General features: G+C 40.0%; 1 protein-coding gene across 1 annotated transcript in view; it reads left to right on the forward strand.

Moving 5' to 3' along the window:
* The window catches only part of LOC128640317 (alpha-2-macroglobulin), a gene marked incomplete in the record, with an annotated part of 664,962 nt that overhangs the window by 606,178 nt on the left and 37,748 nt on the right, over positions 1-21,036 (forward strand). Inside the window, 1 exon segment of the mRNA XM_053692808.1 lies at positions 20,875-20,977. Within this exon segment, the coding sequence (XP_053548783.1) occupies positions 20,875-20,977 (103 nt within the window).

A 21,036-nucleotide genomic window follows, 5' to 3' on the forward strand; every position in this document is an offset into this window, starting at 1 on the left:
AGAAAAGATTAAGCTAATACCAAGATACCATCCAAACAAGGAAACATCACAATACCTTACTATCTTCACAATAAATTGACCTAGAAAAGGCCGAAGGGCTGTATTAACCCTGCCGGAATATGAATCGAGGACCCTTGGATCTAGAACAAACGTTTGTAGTCAGGACATTCACCAACTGATCTACATCACCGGACTAAAAGTAGGGCAGAAAAAACTCTAAATCTCCAAATAGTGGAGATAATAGAAATCAAACAAATGATTATCCTAACAAGCTAGAGATAATGAAAAACATTTGAAATCATAATAATAAATATAGTAAACATAATAAAATTAATACATCAGAAGTAAATAAACAGAGTTATATACTTTAGAATCTAAAACTGCTTATGCTAACTGTTCAACTAGGTTGAGAGAACAGTAATGTCAGCCACAGATAAAGCTGAGCTAAAAATATAAACAGTATGTGAATATGCTTTACTAAGGTTATATTCAAACTCTAAAGAATCGTAAAAATAAGTACCAATTTCCATAGAAATAGTAGTACAGTCCCAAAAGGGAATCAGGATAAACCATTCTTTAGAACATATTACAGATAGTATCTTGAATAGGAAAAAACCTCAAGAGCAAAATTAAAATCTTAAAATCCAGATTTTAAAATAACATAGGCCTAGATTTGGAGTTTGGCGGTAGCCGTGAAAACCAGCGTTAGAGGCTCCTAACGCTGGTTTTAGGCTACCTCCGGTATTTGGAGTCATTAAAAAAAGGGTCTAACGCTCACTTTTCAGCCGCGACTTTTCCATACCGCAGATCCCCTTACGTCAATTGCGTATCCTATCTTTTCAATGGGATTTTTCTAACTCCGGCATTTAGAGTCGTGGCTGAAGTGAGCGTTAGAAATCTAACGACAAAACTCCAGCCGCAGAAAAAAGTCAGTAGTTAAGAGCTTTCTGGGCTAACGCCGGTTCATAAAGCTCTTAACTACTGTACTCTAAAGTACACTAACACCCATAAACTACCTATGTACCCCTAAACCAAGGTCCCCCCACATCGCCGCCACTCAATTAAATTTTTTTAACCCCTAATCTGCCGACCGCAAAGCGCCGCCACCTACATTATAGCTATGTACCCCTAATCTGCTGCCCCTAACACTGCCGACCCCTATATTATATTTATTAACCCCTAATCTGCCCCCCTCAATGTCGCCTCCACCTGCCTACACTTATTAACCCCTAATCTGCCGAGCGGACCGCACCGCTATTATTATAAAGTTATTAACCCCTAATCCGCCTCACTAACCCTATAATAAATAGTATTAACCCCTAATCTGCCCTCCCTAACATCGCCGACACCTAACTTCAATTATTAACCCCTAATCTGCCGACTGGAGCTCACCGCTATTTTAATAAATGTATTAACCCCTAAAGCTAAGTCTAACCCTAACACTAACACCCCCCTAAATTAAATATAATTTTAATCTAACGAAATTAATTAACTCTTATTAAATAAATTATTCCTATTTAAAGCTAAATACTTACCTGTAAAATAAATCCTAATATAGCTACAATATAAATTATAATTATATTATAGATATTTTAGGATTAATATTTATTTTACAGGTAACTTTGTATTTATTTTAACCAGGTACAATAGCTATTAAATAGTTAAGAACTATTTAATAGCTAAAATAGTTAAAATAATTACAAATTTACCTGTAAAATAAATCCTAACCTAAGTTACAATTAAACCTAACACTACACTATCAATAAATTAATTAAATAAAATACCTACAATTACCTACAATTAAACCTAACACTACACTATCAATAAATTAATTAAATACAATACCTACAAATAACTATAATGAAATAAACTAACTAAAGTACAAAAAATAAAAAAGAACTAAGTTACAAAAAATAAAAAAATATTTACAAACATAAGAAAAATATTACAACAATTTTAAACTAATTACACCTACTCTAAGCCCCCTAATAAAATAACAAAGCCCCCCAAAATAAAAAAATGCCCTACCCTATTCTAGATTACTAAAGTTCAAAGCTCTTTTACCTTACCAGCCCTGAACAGGGCCCTTTGCGGGGCATGCCCCAAGAAGTTCAGCTCTTTTGCCTGTAAAAAAAAACATACAATACCCCCCCCAACATTACAACCCACCACCCACATACCCCTAATCTAACCCAAACCCCCCTTAAATAAACCTAACACTAAGCCCCTGAAGATCTCCCTACCTTGAGTCGTCTTCACCCAGCCGAGCCAAATTCTTCATCCAAGCGGGGCAGAAGAGGTCTTCCATCCGATTGAAGTCTTCATCCAAGCGGGATCTTCTATCGTCATCCATCCGGAGCGGAGCGGAGCGGCGCGGCAGGATCCTGAAAACCTCAGACGAGGAACATCCATCCTGGCCGACGACTGAACGACGAATGACGGTTCCTTTAAATTACGTCATCCAAGATGGCGTCCCTCGAATTCCGATTGGCTGATAGGATTCTATCAGCCAATCGGAATTAAGGTAGGAATATTCTTATTGGCTGATAGAATCAGCCAATCGGAATCAAGTTCAATCCGATTGGCTGATTGGATCAGCCAATCGGATTGAACTTGATTCTGATTGGCTGATTCCATCAGCCTATCAGAATATTCCTACCTTAATTCTTGGATGACGTCATTTAAAGGAACCGTCATTCGTCGTTCAGTCGTCGGCCAGGATGGATGTTCCGCGTCGGAGGTCTTCAGGATCCTGCCGCTCCGCTCCGGATGGATGACGATAGAAGATCCCGCTTGTATGAAGACTTCAATCGGATGGAAGACCTCTTCTGCCCCGCTTGGATGAAGAATTTGGCTCGGCTGGGTGAAGACGACTCAAGGTAGGGAGATCTTCAGGGGCTTAGTGTTGCAAAGGGCCCTGTTCAGGGCTGGTAAGGTAAAAGAGCTTTGAACTTTAGTAATCTAGAATAGGGTAGGGCATTTTTTTATTTTGGGGGGCTTTGTTATTTTATTAGGGGGCTTAGAGTAGGTGTAATTAGGTTAAAATTGTTGTAATATTTTTCTTATGTTTGTAAATATTTTTTTATTTTTTGTACTTTAGTTAGTTTATTTCATTGTAGTTATTTGTAGGTATTGAATTTAATTAATTTATTGATAGTGTAGTGTTAGGTTTAATTGTAGGTAATTGTAGGTATTTTATTTAATTAATTTATTGATAGTGTAGTGTTAGGTTTAATTGTAACTTAGGTTAGGATTTATTTTACAGGTAAATTTGTAATTATTTTAACTATTTTAGCTATTAAATAGTTCTTAACTATTTAATAGCTATTGTACCTGGTTAAAATAAATACAAAGTTACCTGTAAAATAAATATTAATCCTAAAATAGCTATAATTATAATTTATATTGTAGCTATATTAGGATTTATTTTACAGGTAAGTATTTAGCTTTAAATAGGAATAATTTATTTAATAAGAGTTAATTAATTTCGTTAGATTAAAATTATATTTAATTTAGGGGGGTGTTAGTGTTAGGGTTAGACTTAGCTTTAGGGGTTAATACATTTATTAGAATAGCGGTGAGCTCCAGTCGGCAGATTAGGGGTTAATAATTGAAGTTAGGTGTCGGCGATGTTAGGGAGGGCAGATTAGGGGTTAATACTATTTATGATAGGGTTAGTGAGGCGGATTAGGGGTTAATAACTTTATAATAATAGCGGTGAGATCCGGTCGGCAGATTAGGGGTTAATAAGTGTAGGCAGGTGGAGGCGACGTTGTGGGGGGCAGATTAGGGGTTAATAAATATAATATAGGGGTCGGCGATGTTAGGGCAGCAGATTAGGGGTACATAGGGATAATGTAAGTAGCGGCGGTTTACGGAGCGGCAGATTAGGGGTTAATAATAATATGCAGGGGTCAGCGATAGCGGGGGTGGCAGATTAGGGGTTAATAAGTGTAAGGTTAGGGGTGTTTAGACTCGGGGTACATGTTAGAGTGTTAGGTGCAGACGTAGGAAGTGTTTCCCCATAGCAAACAATGGGGCTGCATTAGGAGCTGAACGCGGCTTTTTTGCAGGTGTTAGGTTTTTTTTCAGCTCAAACAGCCCCATTGTTTCCTATGGGGGAATCGTGCACGAGCACGTTTTTGAGGCTGGCCGCGTCCGTAAGCAACTCTGGTATAGAGAGTTGCATTTGCGTTAAATATTCTCTACGCTCCTTTTTTGGAGCCTAACGCTGACATTATATGGACTCTCAATACCAGAGTTATTTTAAAGGTGCGGCCAGAAAAAAGCCGGCGTTAGCTACGCGGGTCGTTACCGACAAAACTCTAAATCTAGCCGATAGTTAATAGGAGGACTAGGCTCCTAAAAGCTAAAAATAACAAATTTTCCTTAACAAAGAGTGTTCAAATGAGAAATAAGGAACATTTTTAACAAAACGGTCTCTGATACAGGATCCTTTGAACCAAAGAAAACCTTCATCAGTAGAATAAACTTAAGTATGCTGTTGGTCAGAACAAAATTAATTAAATCTTAACAATTTTAAAAAGACCTCGTAAGTTTATTTAAAGGCATAATAGCAGTCGTAACCTTTTGTGATAAAAGCAATAAAGTGTGATGTTTGCTGATGAAATCAAGTATATAAACTGAGTAAGTAAAAACAGTAAATGTCATTGTACATGCAGAAACATTATTAACATAAAAAAATAATAAATAAATGCCACATAATTGAGCTGAAGAAATAACAACAGCTTAATAAGGAAAAGAACACACTTAACCAGGGCATCATAATTTCTATAGTAACATCAGAGTCAGGATCAGAATGAGACATCTCGCAAAATGTAACAGAAAAAGAAAAATAACATTAGGCAAAACATTCAATTTCCACAATGTAACAGTTTCAGTAGATAAACAAAAAAATAAAATAAAAAAGCAGGCATAATAGCTTTCAAATTCATGAAAACAGCGAGCAATAGAGGGAGAGGGGTAAAATAACTCAATTTGGTGCCAAGAATGACGCATTACGCAAAAGAAAGTTACAAATTTTTGGCGCAAAACCAACAACAGAAAATGACACAACTCGCGTCATAAGAAACGGGATTTTGCGCCAAAACAACTAGCGTCAACAGACATGCAGGAAATGATGACATTTGCACCATCAAAGGCGCAACTTCACACCACAAAATTTTGTGCCAAGAATGACGCAATAAAAAACAGCATTTTGTGTCCTTGCAAGCCTAGATTTTCCCGCGAAAAAAATGGAAAAATAAATTTAGAAAAAGACTGAACCCCAGGTAAGAAAAAAAGTTTAAATAAACTTCCCAACATGATTCCTATACTGAAACTGTTTAGACTGCAAAGGGAGATATACATAGACCTGACTCATGGCAAATATAAGTAAAATACATATATTTAAAACTTTATATTAATACATAAAGCGCCAAAACATAGCTGAGAGTGTCTTAAATAATGGTACATACTTACCGAAAGACACCCATCCACATATAGCAGACAGCTAAACCAGTACTGAAAGCTATCAGCAGAGGTAATGGTATATAAGAGTATATCATCGATTTGAAAAAGGAGGTAGGAGATGAATCTCTACGACTGATAACAGAGAACCCTTGAAAAGATTTCCCCTGATAGAAACCATAAAATCAATAGGCGATACTCTCTTCACATCCCTCTGACAAACACTGTACTCTGAGAGGAATTGGGCTTCAGAATGCTTAGAAGCGCTTATCACAGAAGAAATCATCAAAATCAAGCACAAACTTATTTCACCACCTCCATAGAAGGCAAAGTTTGTAAAACTGAGTTGTGGGTGTGGTGAGAGGGAGGTGCATTTAAGGTTTGGGAAACTTTGCGCCCTCCTGGTAGGATTGTATATCCCATACATCACTAGCTCATGGACTCTTGCCAATTACAGGAAAGAAATATCTAATATAATATAATTTTCAGACATAACATAAAAATAGGGTTGCAAAGGTATTTTGTATCAGGGTACTGGGTCTTGGGGAAAATAGTTTGAAGAACCCTGTGCTATGGTAACCTCATCTAGGCTGGGTGTTTCTCCTCCATCTGTGTCTTTTGTGTAGTGTGTCTGTAGGCTCCTCGAGTCTGTCCTTAGTATAATGTCTGTAGGCTCCTCAAGTCTGCCCTTAGTATAATGTCTGTAGGCTCCTCGAGTCTGCCCTTAGCATAGTGTCTGTAAGCTCCTCGAGTCTGTCCTTAGTATAGTGTCTGTAGGCTCCTCGAGTCTGCCCTTAGTATAGTGTCTGTAGGCTCCTCGAGTCTGCCCTTAGTATAGTGTCTGTAGGCTCCTCGAGTCTGCCCTTAGTATAGTGTCTGTAGGCTCCTCGAGTCTGCCCTTAGTATAGTATCTGTAGGCTCCTTGAGTCTGCCCTTAGTATAGTGTCTGTAGGCTCCTTGAGTCTGCCCTTAGTATAGTGTCTGTAGGCTCCTCGAGTCTGCCCTTAGTATACTGTTTGTAGGCTCCTCGAGTCTGTCCTTAGTATAATGTCTGTAGGCTCCTCGAGTCTGCCCTTAGTATAGTGTCTGTAGGCTCCTCCAGTCTGCCCTTAGTATAGTGTCTGTAGGCTCCTCCAGTCTGCCCTTAGTATAGTGTCTGTAGGCTCCTCCAGTCTGCCCTTAGTATAGTGTCTGTAGGCTCCTCCAGTCTGCCCTTGGGGGTCGATCCGATAAAAATCGTCGCCCGCAAAAGTCGGCGACGTCAATATTTGCGCAGGTTTGGTATCCTATATACGGCGTAACCTAGAAGTTACGCGCGTATATTTCTGCCGTCGCCCGTAGTTTTTTGGGCCATAGGCAGGTATACCAAACCAGCGCAGTTTGGTATCCAATATACAGCGTAAGGACTTACGTGGCGAAAATGGAGAAATCTTACTCCATTTTCACCTCGCCACAAAAAGCAGCCGTAAGAAGCCTTACGCTGAGTATTGGAGCCCCGTAACTCTCTAAACTAGCTGCTAAATAAAACCTAACACATGCGCAATGTCTATCTAACTGTCAACCGCGATCTGCTAAATAAAACCTAACACCTAACGCATGCGCAATGTCTATCTACCTGTCAACCGCGATCCCCCGCCGCAATCCCTAATAAAGTATTTAACCCCTAAACCGCCGCTCACGGACCCCACCGCCATCTACATAAACTAACCCCCTACTGTGAGCCCCTAAAACCGCCACCATCTAACTGATCTATCCCTTAATGTGAACCCCTTACACCGCCGCCATCTACCTTATCTATCCCCTAATCTGACCCCTTATCTGACCGCCGCCACCTATATAAAAAATATTAACCCCTAATCTAATCCCCCTATACCGCCGCCAGCTATATTAATATTATTAACCCCTAATCTAATCCCCCTAAAATAATTATCTCTATTACCAGCCCTTAAAAGGGCCTTTTGCGGGGCTTTGCCCAAAAGTAAACAGCTCTTTTGCCCTATAACCTGCCCTCCCTACACCGCCGCCTCCTATATTAATAGTATTAACCCCTAATGTAAGCCCCTTACACCGCCGCCATCTATATTAAAATTATTAACCCCTAATTTAATCTACCTACCCCACCGCCAGCTATATTATCTATATTAACCCTAAGTATATTATAGTTAATATAGTTATTACATTATATATATTAACTATATTAACCCTAATTATATTAGGGTTAATATAGTTACTATAGTATCTATATAAACTATATTAACTCTATCTAACCCTAACACCCCTAACTAAATTCTTATTAAATAAATCTAATTCATATTATAAACTTAAATATTCCTATTTAAATCTAAATACTTACCTATAAAATAAACTCTAAGATAGCTACAATGTAATTAATAATTACATTGTAGCTCTGTTAGGGTTTATACTTATTTTACAGGTAAATTGTTAATTATTTTAACTAGGTATAATAGCTATTAAATATTTATTAACTATTTAATAGCTACCTAGTTAAATAATTACCCAATTACCTGTAAAATAAATCCTAACCTAAGTTACAAATACACCTACACTATCAATAAATTAATTAAACTACAAATATCTATCTAAAAATACAATTAAATAAACTAAACTAAATTACAAAAACAAACAAACACTAAATTACAAAAAATAAAAAAAAGATTACAAGATTTTTAAGCTAATTACACCTATTCTAAGCCCCCTAATAAAATAATAAAGCCCCCCAAAAGAAAAAAATTCCCTACCCTATTCTAAATTAAAAAAAAGCTCTTTTACCTTACCAGCCCTTAAAAGGGCCTTTTGTGGGGGCATGCCCCAAAGAAAACTGCTCTTTTGCCTGAAAAAAAAAACACAATACCACCCCCCAACATTACAACCCACCACCCACATACCCCTAATCTAACCCAAACCCCCCTTAAATAAACCTAACACTACCCCCCTGAAGATCTCCCTACCTTATCTTCACCACGCCGGGCCGAACTCCTCATCCGATCCGGACGATGTCTATCCAAGCGGCAAAGAAGAGGTCTTCATCCCGGCGATGTCTTTATCCAAGCGGCAGCAAAGTCTTCTTCCATTGGGCAGCATCTTCCATCAAGCGGCATCTTCAATCTTCATTCTTCGCTCCACAGACGCGGAGCATCCATCCCGGCCGACGACTGAACGACGAATGAGGTACCTTTAAATGACGTCATCCAAGATGGCGTCCGTCGAATTCCGATTGGCTGATAGGATTCTATCAGCCAATCGGAATTAAGGTAGAAAAATCTGATTGGCTGATTGAATCAGCCAATCAGATTCAAGTTCAATCCGATTGGCTGAACCAATCAGCCAATCAGATTGAGCTTGCGTTCTATTGGCTGTTCCGATCAGCCAATAAAATGCGAGCTCAATCTATAGTTGGCTGCGGTGTAGGGGGATTAGATTAGGGGTTAATACATTTATTATAGGTGGCCGCGGTGTAGGGGGATGTAGATTGTAGGCAAAAGAGCAGTTTACTTTGTGACAAAGCCCCGCCAAAAGCCCTTTTAAGGGCTGGCAAAAGAGCTGTTACTTTGGGGCATGCCCCGCAAAAAGCCCTTTTAAGGGCTGGCAAAAGAGCTGTTACTTTGGGGCAATGCCACGCAAAAAGCCCTTTTCAGGGCTATTTGTAGGGTTAGACTTAGGTTTAGTGGTAGGGATAGTTTAGTATTTTAGAGGTTAAATAATTTAATATAGATGGCGGCGGGGTAGGGGGATTAGATTAGGGGTTAATAATTTTAAAATAGATAGCGGCGGGTAGGGGCTCACTTTAGGGGGTAGGTAAGGTAGATGGCGGCGTTGTTAGGGGCTCACTTTAGGGGGTTATAGATTTAATATAGCTGGCGGCGGTTTAGGGGTTAATAACTTTATTAGGTTGCGGCGGGGTTTGGGAGCGGCGGTTTAGGGGTAATACATATTTTATTGTTAGGATAGAGAGGGGGGATAGCGGATAGAGGGTTAGACGTGTCGGGCTATGTTAGGGAGGCGTGTTAGACGTGTCGGGCTATGTTAGGGAGGCGTGTTAGACGTGTTGGGCTATGTTAGGGAGGCGTGTTAGACAGTGCGGGTGATTTAGACTTTAGTAAGGTTTTGTAGGCGCCGGCAGTTTCTAACGTGCCGTAAGTCACTGGCGACGCCAGAAATTTGTACTTGCGCAGATTTCTGGACATCGCTGGTTTATCCGACTTACGGCACGTTAGCATCTGACGGCGCCGTATATATGGGATAGCTCGAGTTGCGAGCTGAAACTGCAGGCGACGCGGGTTCCCTCGCTTGCGCCGCAAACTACGCCGTTTATCGGATCGCGCCCTTGGTGCTTCTGTAGACTCCTCGAGTCTGCCCTTAGTATAGCGTCTGTAGACTCCTCCAGTTCTGCTTGATACCATAACATTTAGATAATCATGAAAAATGCATATTCCTAGCTAAAAATACGCAGAAGGTGTTATGTAGAATATTAGGTACATTTACTAAATTCCCAATTGAATTCCTTAGGTTTACCCTTGACCACATATTGGTTATTTTGATCACACACTCATTAATTACAACATAGTTTTTATGATTTTAATTAAATTACACCAACAATTTGTCTCCTGGATTTAACGTAATTTCCCAAATTTATGTTTGGGAATATAAGAGAGGTTTATCTATAAAAAGTTTAATGCCAAATCAGCTCTTTATTATGTTTCTGGCTAATACATAAACTGGTGCATAACAGCTACCACTATAGCTCAGCTTGATTTGCTACTCAAGAATTCTATGACAATAGGATCTCAGCCACACCCCAGAAATCATATTGGGTCAGGGTATTAAAACTGTGTTATGTAGTGATAATGTAGTGTACTGATACAAGGTATGAGTTAGCAGAAGTATAGTGTAGTGATACAAGGTATGAGTTAGCATAAGTATAGTGTAGTGATACAAGGTATGAGTTAGCAGAAGTATAGTGTACTGATACAAGGTATGAGTTAGCATAAGTATAGTGTAGTGATACAAGGTATGATTTAGCAGAAGTATAGTGTACTGATACAAGGTATGAGCTAACAGAAGTATAGTGTACCGATACAAGGTATGAACTAGCAGAAGTATAGTGCACTGATACAAGGTATGAGCTAGCAGAAGTATAGTGTACCGATACAAGGTATGAGCTAGCAGAAGTATAGTGTACTGATACAAGGTATGAGTTAGCAGAAGTATAGTGTACTGATACAAGGTATGAGCTAGCAGAAGTATAGTGTAGTGATACAAGGTATGAGTTAGCATAAGTATAGTGTAATGATACAAGGTATGAGCTAGCAGAAGTATAGTGTACTGATACAAGGTATGAGTTAGCAGAAGTATAGTGTACTGATACAAGGTATGAGTTAGCATAAGTATAGTGTAATGATACAAGGTATGAGCTAGCAGAAGTATAGTGTAATGATACAAGGTATGAGCTAGCAGAAGTATAGTGTACTGATACAAGGTATGAGCTAGCATAAGTATAGTGCACTGATACAAGGTATGAGTTAGCAGAAGTATAGTGCACTGATACAAGGTATGAGCTAGCAGAAGTATAGTGTACTCACTAATACAAGGTATAAGCTAACAGAAGTATAGTGTAATGATACAAGGTATGACTTAGCAGAAGTATAGTGTACTGATACAAGGTATGAGTTAGCAGAAGTATAGTGTACTGATACAAGGTATGAGTTAGCATAAGTATAGTGTAATGATACAAGGTATGAGCTAGCAGAAGTATAGTGTAATGATACAAGGTATGAGCTAGCAGAAGTATAGTGTACTGATACAAGGTATGAGCTAGCATAAGTATAGTGCACTGATACAAGGTATGAGTTAGCAGAAGTATAGTGCACTGATACAAGGTATGAGCTAGCAGAAGTATAGTGCACTCACTAATACAAGGTATAAGCTAAAAGAAGTATAGTGTACTGATACAAGGTATGAGCTAGCAGAAGTATAGTGCACTGATACAAGGTATGGGCTAGCAGAAGTATAGTGTACTGATACAAGGTATGAGCTAACAGAAGTATAGTGTACTGATACAAGGTATGAGCTAGCAGAAGTATAGTGTACTGATACAAGGTATGAGCTAGCAGAAGTATAGTGTACTGATACAAGGTATGAGCTAGCAGAAGTATAGTGTACTGATACAAGGTATGAGCTAGCAGATGTATAGTGTACTGATACAAGGTATGAGCTAACAGAAGTATAGTGTACTGATACAAGGTATGAGTTAGCAGAAGTATAGTGAAGTGATACAAGGTATGAGCTAGCAGAAGTATAGTGTACTGATACAAGGTATGAGCTAGCAGAAGTATAGTGTACTGATACAAGGTATGAGCTAGCAGAAGTATAGTGTACTCACTAATACAAGGTATAAGCTAACAGAAGTATAGTGTACTGATACAAGGTATGAGTTAGCAGAAGTATAGTGTACTGATACAAGGTAAGAGCTAGCAGAAGTATAGTGTACTGATACAAGGTATGAGCTAGCAGAAGTATAGTGTACTGATACAAGGTATGAGCTAGCAGAAGTATAGTGTACTGATACAAGGTATGAGTTAGCAGAAGTATAGTGTACTGATACAAGGTATGGGCTAGCAGAAGTATAGTGTAATGATAAAAGGTATGAGCTAGCAGAAGTATAGTGTACTGATACAAGGTATGAGCTAACAGAAGTATAGTGTACTGATACAAGGTATGAGTTAGCAGAAGTATAGTGTAATGATACAAGGTATGAGTTAGCAGAAGTATAGTGTACTGATACAAGGTATGAGTTAGCAGAAGTATAGTGTACTGATACAAGGTATGAGTTAGCAGAAGTATAGTGTACCGATACAAGGTATGAGCTAGCAGAAGTATAGCGAAGTGATACAAGGTATGAGTTAGCAGAAGTATAGTGTACTGATACAAGGTATGAGTTAGCAGAAGTATAGTGCACTGATACAAGGTATGAGTTAGCAGAAGTATAGTGTACTGATACAAGGTATGAGTTAGCAGAAGTATAGTGTACCGATACAAGGTATGAGCTAGCAGAAGTATAGCGAAGTGATACAAGGTATGAGCTAGCAGAAGTATAGTGTAGTGATACAAGGTATGAGCTAGCAGAAGTATAGTGCACTGATACAAGGTATGAGCTAGCAGATGTATAGTGCACTGATACAAGGTATGAGTTAGCATAAGTATAGTGTAATGATACAAGGTATGAGCTAGCAGAAGTATAGTGTAATGATAGAAGGTATGAGCTAGCAGAAGTATAGTGTAATGATACAAGGTATGAGCTAGCAGAAGTATAGTGTACTGATACAAGGTATGAGTTAGCAGAAGTATAGTGTACTGATACAAGGTATGAGCTAGCAGAAGTATAGTGTACTGATACAAGGTATGAGCTAGCAGAAGTATAGTGTACTGATACAAGGTATGTGTTAGCAGAAGTATAGTGTACTGATACAAGGTATGTGTTAGCAGAAGTATAGTGTACTGATACAAGGTATGAGCTAGCAGAAGTATAGTGTACTGATACAAGGTATGTGTTAGCAGAAGTATAGTGTACTGATACAAGGTATGAGCTAGCAGAAGTATAGTGTACTGATACAAGGTATGAGCTAGCAGAAGTATAGTGTACTGATACATGGTATAAGCTAGCAGAAGTATAGTGTACTGATACAAGGTATGAGCTAGCAGAAGTATAGTGTACTGATACAAGGTATGAGTTAGCAGAAGTATAGTGTACTGATACAAGGTATGAGCTAGCATAAGTATAGTGTACTGATACAAGGTATGAGTTAGCATAAGTATAGTGTAATGATACAAGGTATGAGCTAGCAGAAGTATAGTGTACTGATACAAGGTATGAGCTAGCAGAAGTATAGTGTAATGATACAAGGTATGAGCTAGCAGAAGTATAGTGTACTGATACAAGGTATGAGCTAGCAGAAGTATAGTGTACTGATACAAGGTATGAGCTAGCAGAAGTATAGTGTACTGATACATGGTATGAGCTAGCAGAAGTATAGTGTACTGATACAAGGTATGAGCTAGCAGAAGTATAGTGTACTGATACAAGGTATGAGTTAGCAGAAGTATAGTGTACTGATACAAGGTATGAGTTAGCATAAGTATAGTGTAATGATACAAGGTATGAGCTAGCAGAAGTATAGTGTAATGATACAAGGTATGGGCTAGCAGAAGTATAGTGCACTGATACAAGGTATGAGTTAGCAGAAGTATAGTGTACTGATACAAGGTATGAGTTAGCATAAGTATAGTGTAATGATACAAGGTATGAGCTAGCAGAAGTATAGTGTAATGATACAAGGTATGAGCTAGCAGAAGTATAGTGTAATGATACAAGGTATGAGCTAGCAGAAGTATAGTGTACTGATACAAGGTATGAGCTAGCAGAAGTATAGTGTACTGATACAAGGTATGTGTTAGCAGAAGTATAGTGTACTGATACAAGGTATGAGCTAGCAGAAGTATAGTGTACTGATACAAGCTATGAGCTAGCAGAAGTATAGTGTACTGATACAAGGTATGAGTTAGCAGAAGTATAGTGTACTGATACAAGGTATGAGCTAGCAGAAGTATAGTGTACTGATACAAGGTATGAGCTAGCAGAAGTATAGTGCACTGATACAAGGTATGAGTTAGCAGAAGTATAGTGCACTGATACAAGGTATGAGCTAGCAGAAGTATAGTGCACTCACTAATACAAGGTATAAGCTAACAGAAGTATAGTGTACTGATACAAGGTATGAGCTAGCAGAAGTATAGTGCACTGATACAAGGTATGGGCTAGCAGAAGTATAGTGTACTGATACAAGGTATGAGTTAGCAGAAGTATAGTGTACTGATACAAGGTATGAGCTAGCAGAAGTATAGTGTACTGATACAAGGTATGAGTTAGCAGAAGTATAGTGTAGTGATACAAGGTATGAGCTAGCAGAAGTATAGTGCACTGATACAAGGTATGAGCTAGCAGAAGTATAGTGTACTGATACAAGGTATGAGTTAGCAGAAGTATAGTGTAATGATACAAGGTATGAGTTAGCAGAAGTATAGTGCACTGATACAAGGTATGAGATAGCAGAAGTATAGTGCACTGATACAAGGTATGGGCTAGCAGAAGTATAGTGTACTGATTCAAGGTATGAGCTAGCAGAAGTATAGTGTACTGATACAAGGTATGAGCTAGCAGAAGTATAGTGTACTCACTAATACAAGGTATAAGCTAACAGAAGTATAGTGTACTGATACAAGGTATGAGCTAGCAGAAGTATAGTGCACTGATACAAGGTATGGGCTAGCAGAAGTATAGTGTACTGATACAAGTTATGAGTTAGCAGAAGTATAGTGTACTGATACAAGGTATGAGCTAGCAGAAGTATAGTGTACTGATACAAGGTATGAGCTAGCAGAAGTATAGTGTACTGATACAAGGTATGAGCTAGCAGAAGTATAGTGTACTGATACAAGGTATGAGTTAGCAGAAGTATAGTGTACTGATACAAGGTATGGGCTTGCAGAAGTATAGTGTAATGATAAAAGGTATGAGCTAGCAGAAGTATAGTGTACTGATACAAGGTATGAGCTAACAGAAGTATAGTGTACTGATACAAGGTATGAGTTAGCAGAAGTATAGTGTACTGATACAAGGTATGAGTTAGCAGAAGTATAGTGTACTGATACAAGGTATGAGTTAGCAGAAGTATAGTGTATTGATACAAGGTATGAGTTACCAGAAGTATAGTGTATTGATACAAGGTATGAGTTAGCAGAAGTATAGTGTACCGATACAAGGTATGAGCGAGCAGAAGTATAGCGAAGTGATACAAGGTATGAGTTAGCAGAAGTATATTGTACTGATACAAGGTATGAGTTAGCAGAAGTATAGTGTACTGATACAAGGTAGGAGTTAGCAGAAGTATAGTGCACTGATACAAGGTATGAGCTAGCAGAAGTATAGTGTACTGATACAAGGTATGAGCTAGCAGAAGTATAGTGTACTGATACATGGTATGAGCTAGCAGAAGTATAGTGTACTGATACAAGGTATGAGCTAGCAGAAGTATAGTGTACTGATACAAGGTATAAGCTAGCAAACGTATAGTATACTGATACAAGGTATGAACTAGCAGAAGTATAGTGTAATGATACAAGGTATGTGTTAGCAGAAGTATAGTGTAATGATACAAGGTATGAGTTAGCAGAAGTATAGTGTAATGATATAAGGTATGAGTTAGCAGAAGTATAGTGTACTGATACAAGGTATGAGTTAGCAGAAGTATAGTGTACTGATACAAGGTATGAGTTAGCAGAAGTATAGTGTTGTGATACAAGGTATGAGTTAGCAGAAGTATAGTGTACTGAAACAAGGTATGAGTTAGCAGAAGTATAGTGTACTGATACAAGGTATGAGCTAGCAGAAGTATAGTGTACTGATACAAAGTATAAGTTAGCAGAAGTATAGTGTACTGATACAAGGAATGAGCTAGCAGAAGTAAAGTGTAATGATACAAGGTATGAATTAGCAGAAGTATAGTGTAATGATACAAGGTATGAGTTAGCAGAAGTATAGTGTAATGATACAAGGTATGAGCTAGCAGAAGTATAGTGTAATGATACAAGGTATGAGCTAGCAGAAGTATAGTGTACTGATTCAAGGTATAAGTTAGCAGAAGTATAGTGTACTGATACAAGGTATGAGTTAGCAGAAGTATAGTGTACTGATACAAGGTATGAGTTAGCAGAAGTATAGTGTAGTGATACAAGGTATGAGCTAACAGAAGTATAGTGTACCGATACAAGGTATGAGCTAGCAGAAGTATAGTGCACTGATACAAGGTATGAGCTAGCAGAAGTATAGTGTACCGATACAAGGTATGAGCTAGCAGAAGTATAGTGTACTGATACAAGGTATGAGTTAGCAGAAGTATAGTGTACTGATACAAGGTATGAGTTAGCAGAAGTATAGTGTACTGATACAAGGTATGAGTTAGCAGAAGTATAGTGTAATGATACAAGGTATGAGCTAGCAGAAGTATAGTGTACTGATACAAGGTATGAGTTAGCAGAAGTATAGTGAAGTGATACAAGGTATGAGCTAGCAGAAGTATAGTGTACTGATACAAGGTATGAGTTAGCAGAAGTATAGTGTACTGATACAAGGTATGAGTTAGCAGAAGTATAGTGAAGTTATACAAGGTATGAGCTAGCAGAAGTATAGTGTACTGATACAAGGTATGAGCTAACAGAAGTATAGTGTACTGATACAAGGTATGAGTTAGCAGAAGTATAGTGAAGTTATACAAGGTATGAGCTAGCAGAAGTATAGTGTACTGATACAAGGTATGAGCTAGCAGAAGTATAGTGTAGTGATACAAGGTATGAACTAGTAGAAGTATAGTGTACCAGAATCAGGTATGAGATAGCCCACATCAGACCTCATTACCTGCAGCCGCTGTCAGTTATATGCACACATCAGATCTCTTTACCTGCAGCCCCTGTCAGTTATATGTCTACATCAGACCTCACATCAGACCCCATTACCTGCAGCCCCTGTCAGTTATATGCACACATTAGACCTCACATCAGACCCCATTACCATCAGCCCCTTTCAGATATATGCACACATTAGACCTCACATTGGACCACATTACCTGCAGCCTCTCTCAGCTATATGCACACATTAGATCTCATTACCTGCAGCCCCTGTCAGTTATATGCACACATTAGCCCTCATTGCCTGCAGCTCCTGTCAGTTATATGCCCACATCAGACCTCACATCAGACCCCATTACCTGCAGCCCGTCAGTTATATGCCCACATCAGACCTCACATCAGACCCCATTACCTGCAGCCCGTCAGTTATATGCTCACATCAGACCTCACATCAGACCCCATTACCTGCAGCCCCTGTCAGTTATATGCACACCTCAGACCAAACCCCATTACCTGCAGCCCCTGTCAGTTATATGCACATCTCAGACCTCACATCAGACCCCATTACCTGCAGTCCCTGTCAGTTATATGCACACATCAGACCTCACATCAGATCTTATTACCTGCAGCCCCTGTCAGTTATATGCACACATCCGACCCCATTACCTGCAGCCCCTGTCAGTTATATGCACACATCAGACCTCACATCAGATCTTATTACCTGCAGCCCCTGTCAGTTATATGCACACATCAGACCCCATTACCTGCAGCCCCTGTCAGTTATATGCACACATCAGACCTCACATCAGACCCCATTACCTGCAGCCCCTGTCAGTTATAAGCAACCATCAGACCTCACATCAGACCCTATTACCTGCAGCCCCTGTCAGTTATATGCACACATCAGACCTCACATTAGATTCCTTTACCTGCAGCCCCTGTCAGTTATATGCCCACATCAGACCTCACATCAGACCCCATTACCTGCAGCCCCTGTCAGTTATATGCAAACCTCAGACCAAACCCCATTACCTGCAGCCCCTGTCAGTTATATGCACATCTCAGACCTCACATCAGACCTCATTACCTGCAGTCCCTGTCAGTTATATGCACACATCAGACCTCACATCAGACCCCATTACCTGCAGCCCCTGTCAGTTATATGCACGCATCAGACCTCACATCAGATCATATTACCTTCAGCCCCTGTCAGTTATATGCACACATCAGACCTCACATCAGATCTTATTACCTGCAGCCCCTGTCAGTTATATGCACACATCAGACCTCACATCAAACCCCATTACCTGCAGCCCCTGTCAGTTATATGCAAACATCAGACCTCTCATCAGATCTTATTACCTGCAGCCCCTGTCAATTATATGCACACATCAGACCTCACATCAGACCCCATTGCCTGCAGCCCCTGTCAGTTATATGCACACATCAGACCTCACATCAGACCCCATTACCTGCAGCCCCTGTCAGTTATAAGCAACCATCAGACCTCACATCAGACCCTATTACCTGCAGCCCCTGTCAGTTATATGCACACATCAGACATCACATCAGATCCCTTTACTTGCAGCCCCTGTCAGTTATATGCACACATTAGACCTCACATCAGACCTCATTACCTGCAGCCCCTGTCAGTTATATGCACACATCAGACCTCATTACCTGCAGCCCCTGTCAGTTATGTGTACACATCAGACCTCATTATCTGCAGCCCCTGTCAGTTATATGCCCACATCAGACCTCATTACCTGCAGCCCCTGTCAGTTATATGCCCACACCAGACCTCATTACCTGCAGCCCCTGTCAGTTATATGCACACATCAGACCTCACACCAGACCTCATTACCTGCAGCCCCTGTCAGTTATATGCACACATCAGACCTCACATCAGATCCCATTACCTACAGCCCCTGTCAGTTATATGTACACATCAGACCTCACATCAGACTTCATTACCTGCAGCCCCTGTCAGTTATATGCACACATCAGACCCCATTACTTGCAGCCCCTGTCAGTTATATGCACACATCGGACCCCATTACTTGCAGTCCCTGTCATTTATATGCACACATTAGACTCCATTACCTGCAGCCCCTGTTAGTTATATGCACACATTAGACCTCACATCAGATTGCATTACCTGCAGCCCCTGTCAGTTATATGCATACATCAGACCTCATTACCTGCAGCCCCTGTCAGTTATATGCACACATCAGACTTCATAATCTGTAGCCCCTGTCAGTTATATGCACACATCAGACCTCACATCAGACTTCATAATCTGTAGCCCCTGTCAGTTATATGCACACATCAGACCTCATCAGACTTCATAATCTGTAGCCCCTGTCAGTTATATGCACACATCAGACTCTATAAAAAAAATTTAACCCCTAATCTTCCGCTCCGTACACTGCCGCCAACTACGTTATCCCTATGTACCCCTAATCTGCTGCCCCTAACACCGCCGACCCCTATATTATATTTATTAACCCCTAATCTGCCGCCCCCGCTATCGCTGACCCCTGCATATTATTATTAACCCCTAATCTGCCGTCCGCACGCCGCTGCCAGCTACATTATAGCTATGTACCCCTAATCTGCTGCCCCTAACACCCCCGACACCTATATTATATTTATTAACCCGTAATCTGCCCCCCTCAACGTCGCCTCCACCTGCCTACACTTATTAACCCCTAATCTGCCGAGCGGACCGCACCGCTATTATAATAAAGTTATTAACCCCTAATCCGCCTCACTCCCGCCTCAATAACCCTATAATAAATAGTATTAACCCCTAATCTGCCCTCCCTAACATCGCCGACACCTAACTTCAAACATTAACCCCTAATCTGCCGACTGGAGCTCAATTTATATTGTAGCTATATTAGGGTTTATTTTACAGGTAAGTATTTAGCTTTAAATAGGAATAATTTATTTAATAAGAGTTAATTTATTTCGTTAGATTTAAATTATATTTAACTTAGGGGGGTGTTAGTGTTAGGGTTAGACTTAGCTTTAGGGGTTAATACATTTATTAGAATAGCGGTGAGCTCCAGTCGGCAGATTAGGGCTTAATGTTTGAAGTTAGGTGTCGGCGATGTTAGGGAGGGCAGATTAGGGGTTAATACTATTTATTATAGGGTTATTGAGGCGAGAGTGAGGCGGATTAGGGGTTAATAACTTTATTATAATAGCGGTGCGGTCCGCTCGGCAGATTAGGGGTTAATAAATATAATATAGGGGTCGGCGGTGTTAGGGGCAGCAGATTAGGGGTACATAGGGATAATGTAAGTAGCGGCGGTTTACGGAGCGGCAGATTAGGGGTTAAAAAAATATGCAGGGGTCAGCGATAGCGGGGGCGGCAGAATAGGGGTTAATAAGTGTAAGGTTAGGGGTGTTTAGACTCGGGGTACATGTTAGGGTGTTAGGTGCAGACGTAGGAAGTGTTTCCCCATAGTAAACAATGGGGCTGCGTTAGGAGCTGAACGCGGCTTTTTTGCAGGTGTTAGGTTTTTTTTCAGCTCAAACAGCCCCATTGTTTTCTATGGGGGAATCGTGCACGAGCACATTTTTGAAGCTGGCCGCGTCCGTAAGCACCGCTGGTATCGAGAGTTGAAGTTGCGGTAAATATGCTCTACGCTCCTTTTTTGGAGCCTAACGCAGCCATTCTGTGAACTCTCAATACCAGAGGTATTTAAAAGGTGCGGCCAGAAAAAAGCATGCGTAGCTAACGCACCCCTTTGGCCGCAAAACTCTAAATCTAGGCCCCTGTCAGTTACATGCACATATCAGACCCTTTTTAGTTGTAAGCACACATGACTTCTCATATCAGACCACATCACCTGCAGCCCGTGTCAGAAATCTGCGCCCTCTTGCCCTATTCATGTCTCATGTTCTCTCTTCCTACAGCTGGGACATGTTTTCTCTGAGTTCAATATCACAGTGGAACAAGAATCTCTAGTGAAGAACCTAAAAGCAGCCACCGTGAAAGTGTACGATTATTATGAGACCGGTAAGTGCGACTGCTGTGGAATAAGCGTCTGTTGAAACCAGTGCCAAACACGTAGAGTG

The sequence above is a fragment of the Bombina bombina genome, chromosome 9 (genome assembly GCF_027579735.1).
Source record: "Bombina bombina isolate aBomBom1 chromosome 9, aBomBom1.pri, whole genome shotgun sequence".
Classification (NCBI taxonomy): domain Eukaryota; kingdom Metazoa; phylum Chordata; class Amphibia; order Anura; family Bombinatoridae; genus Bombina; species Bombina bombina.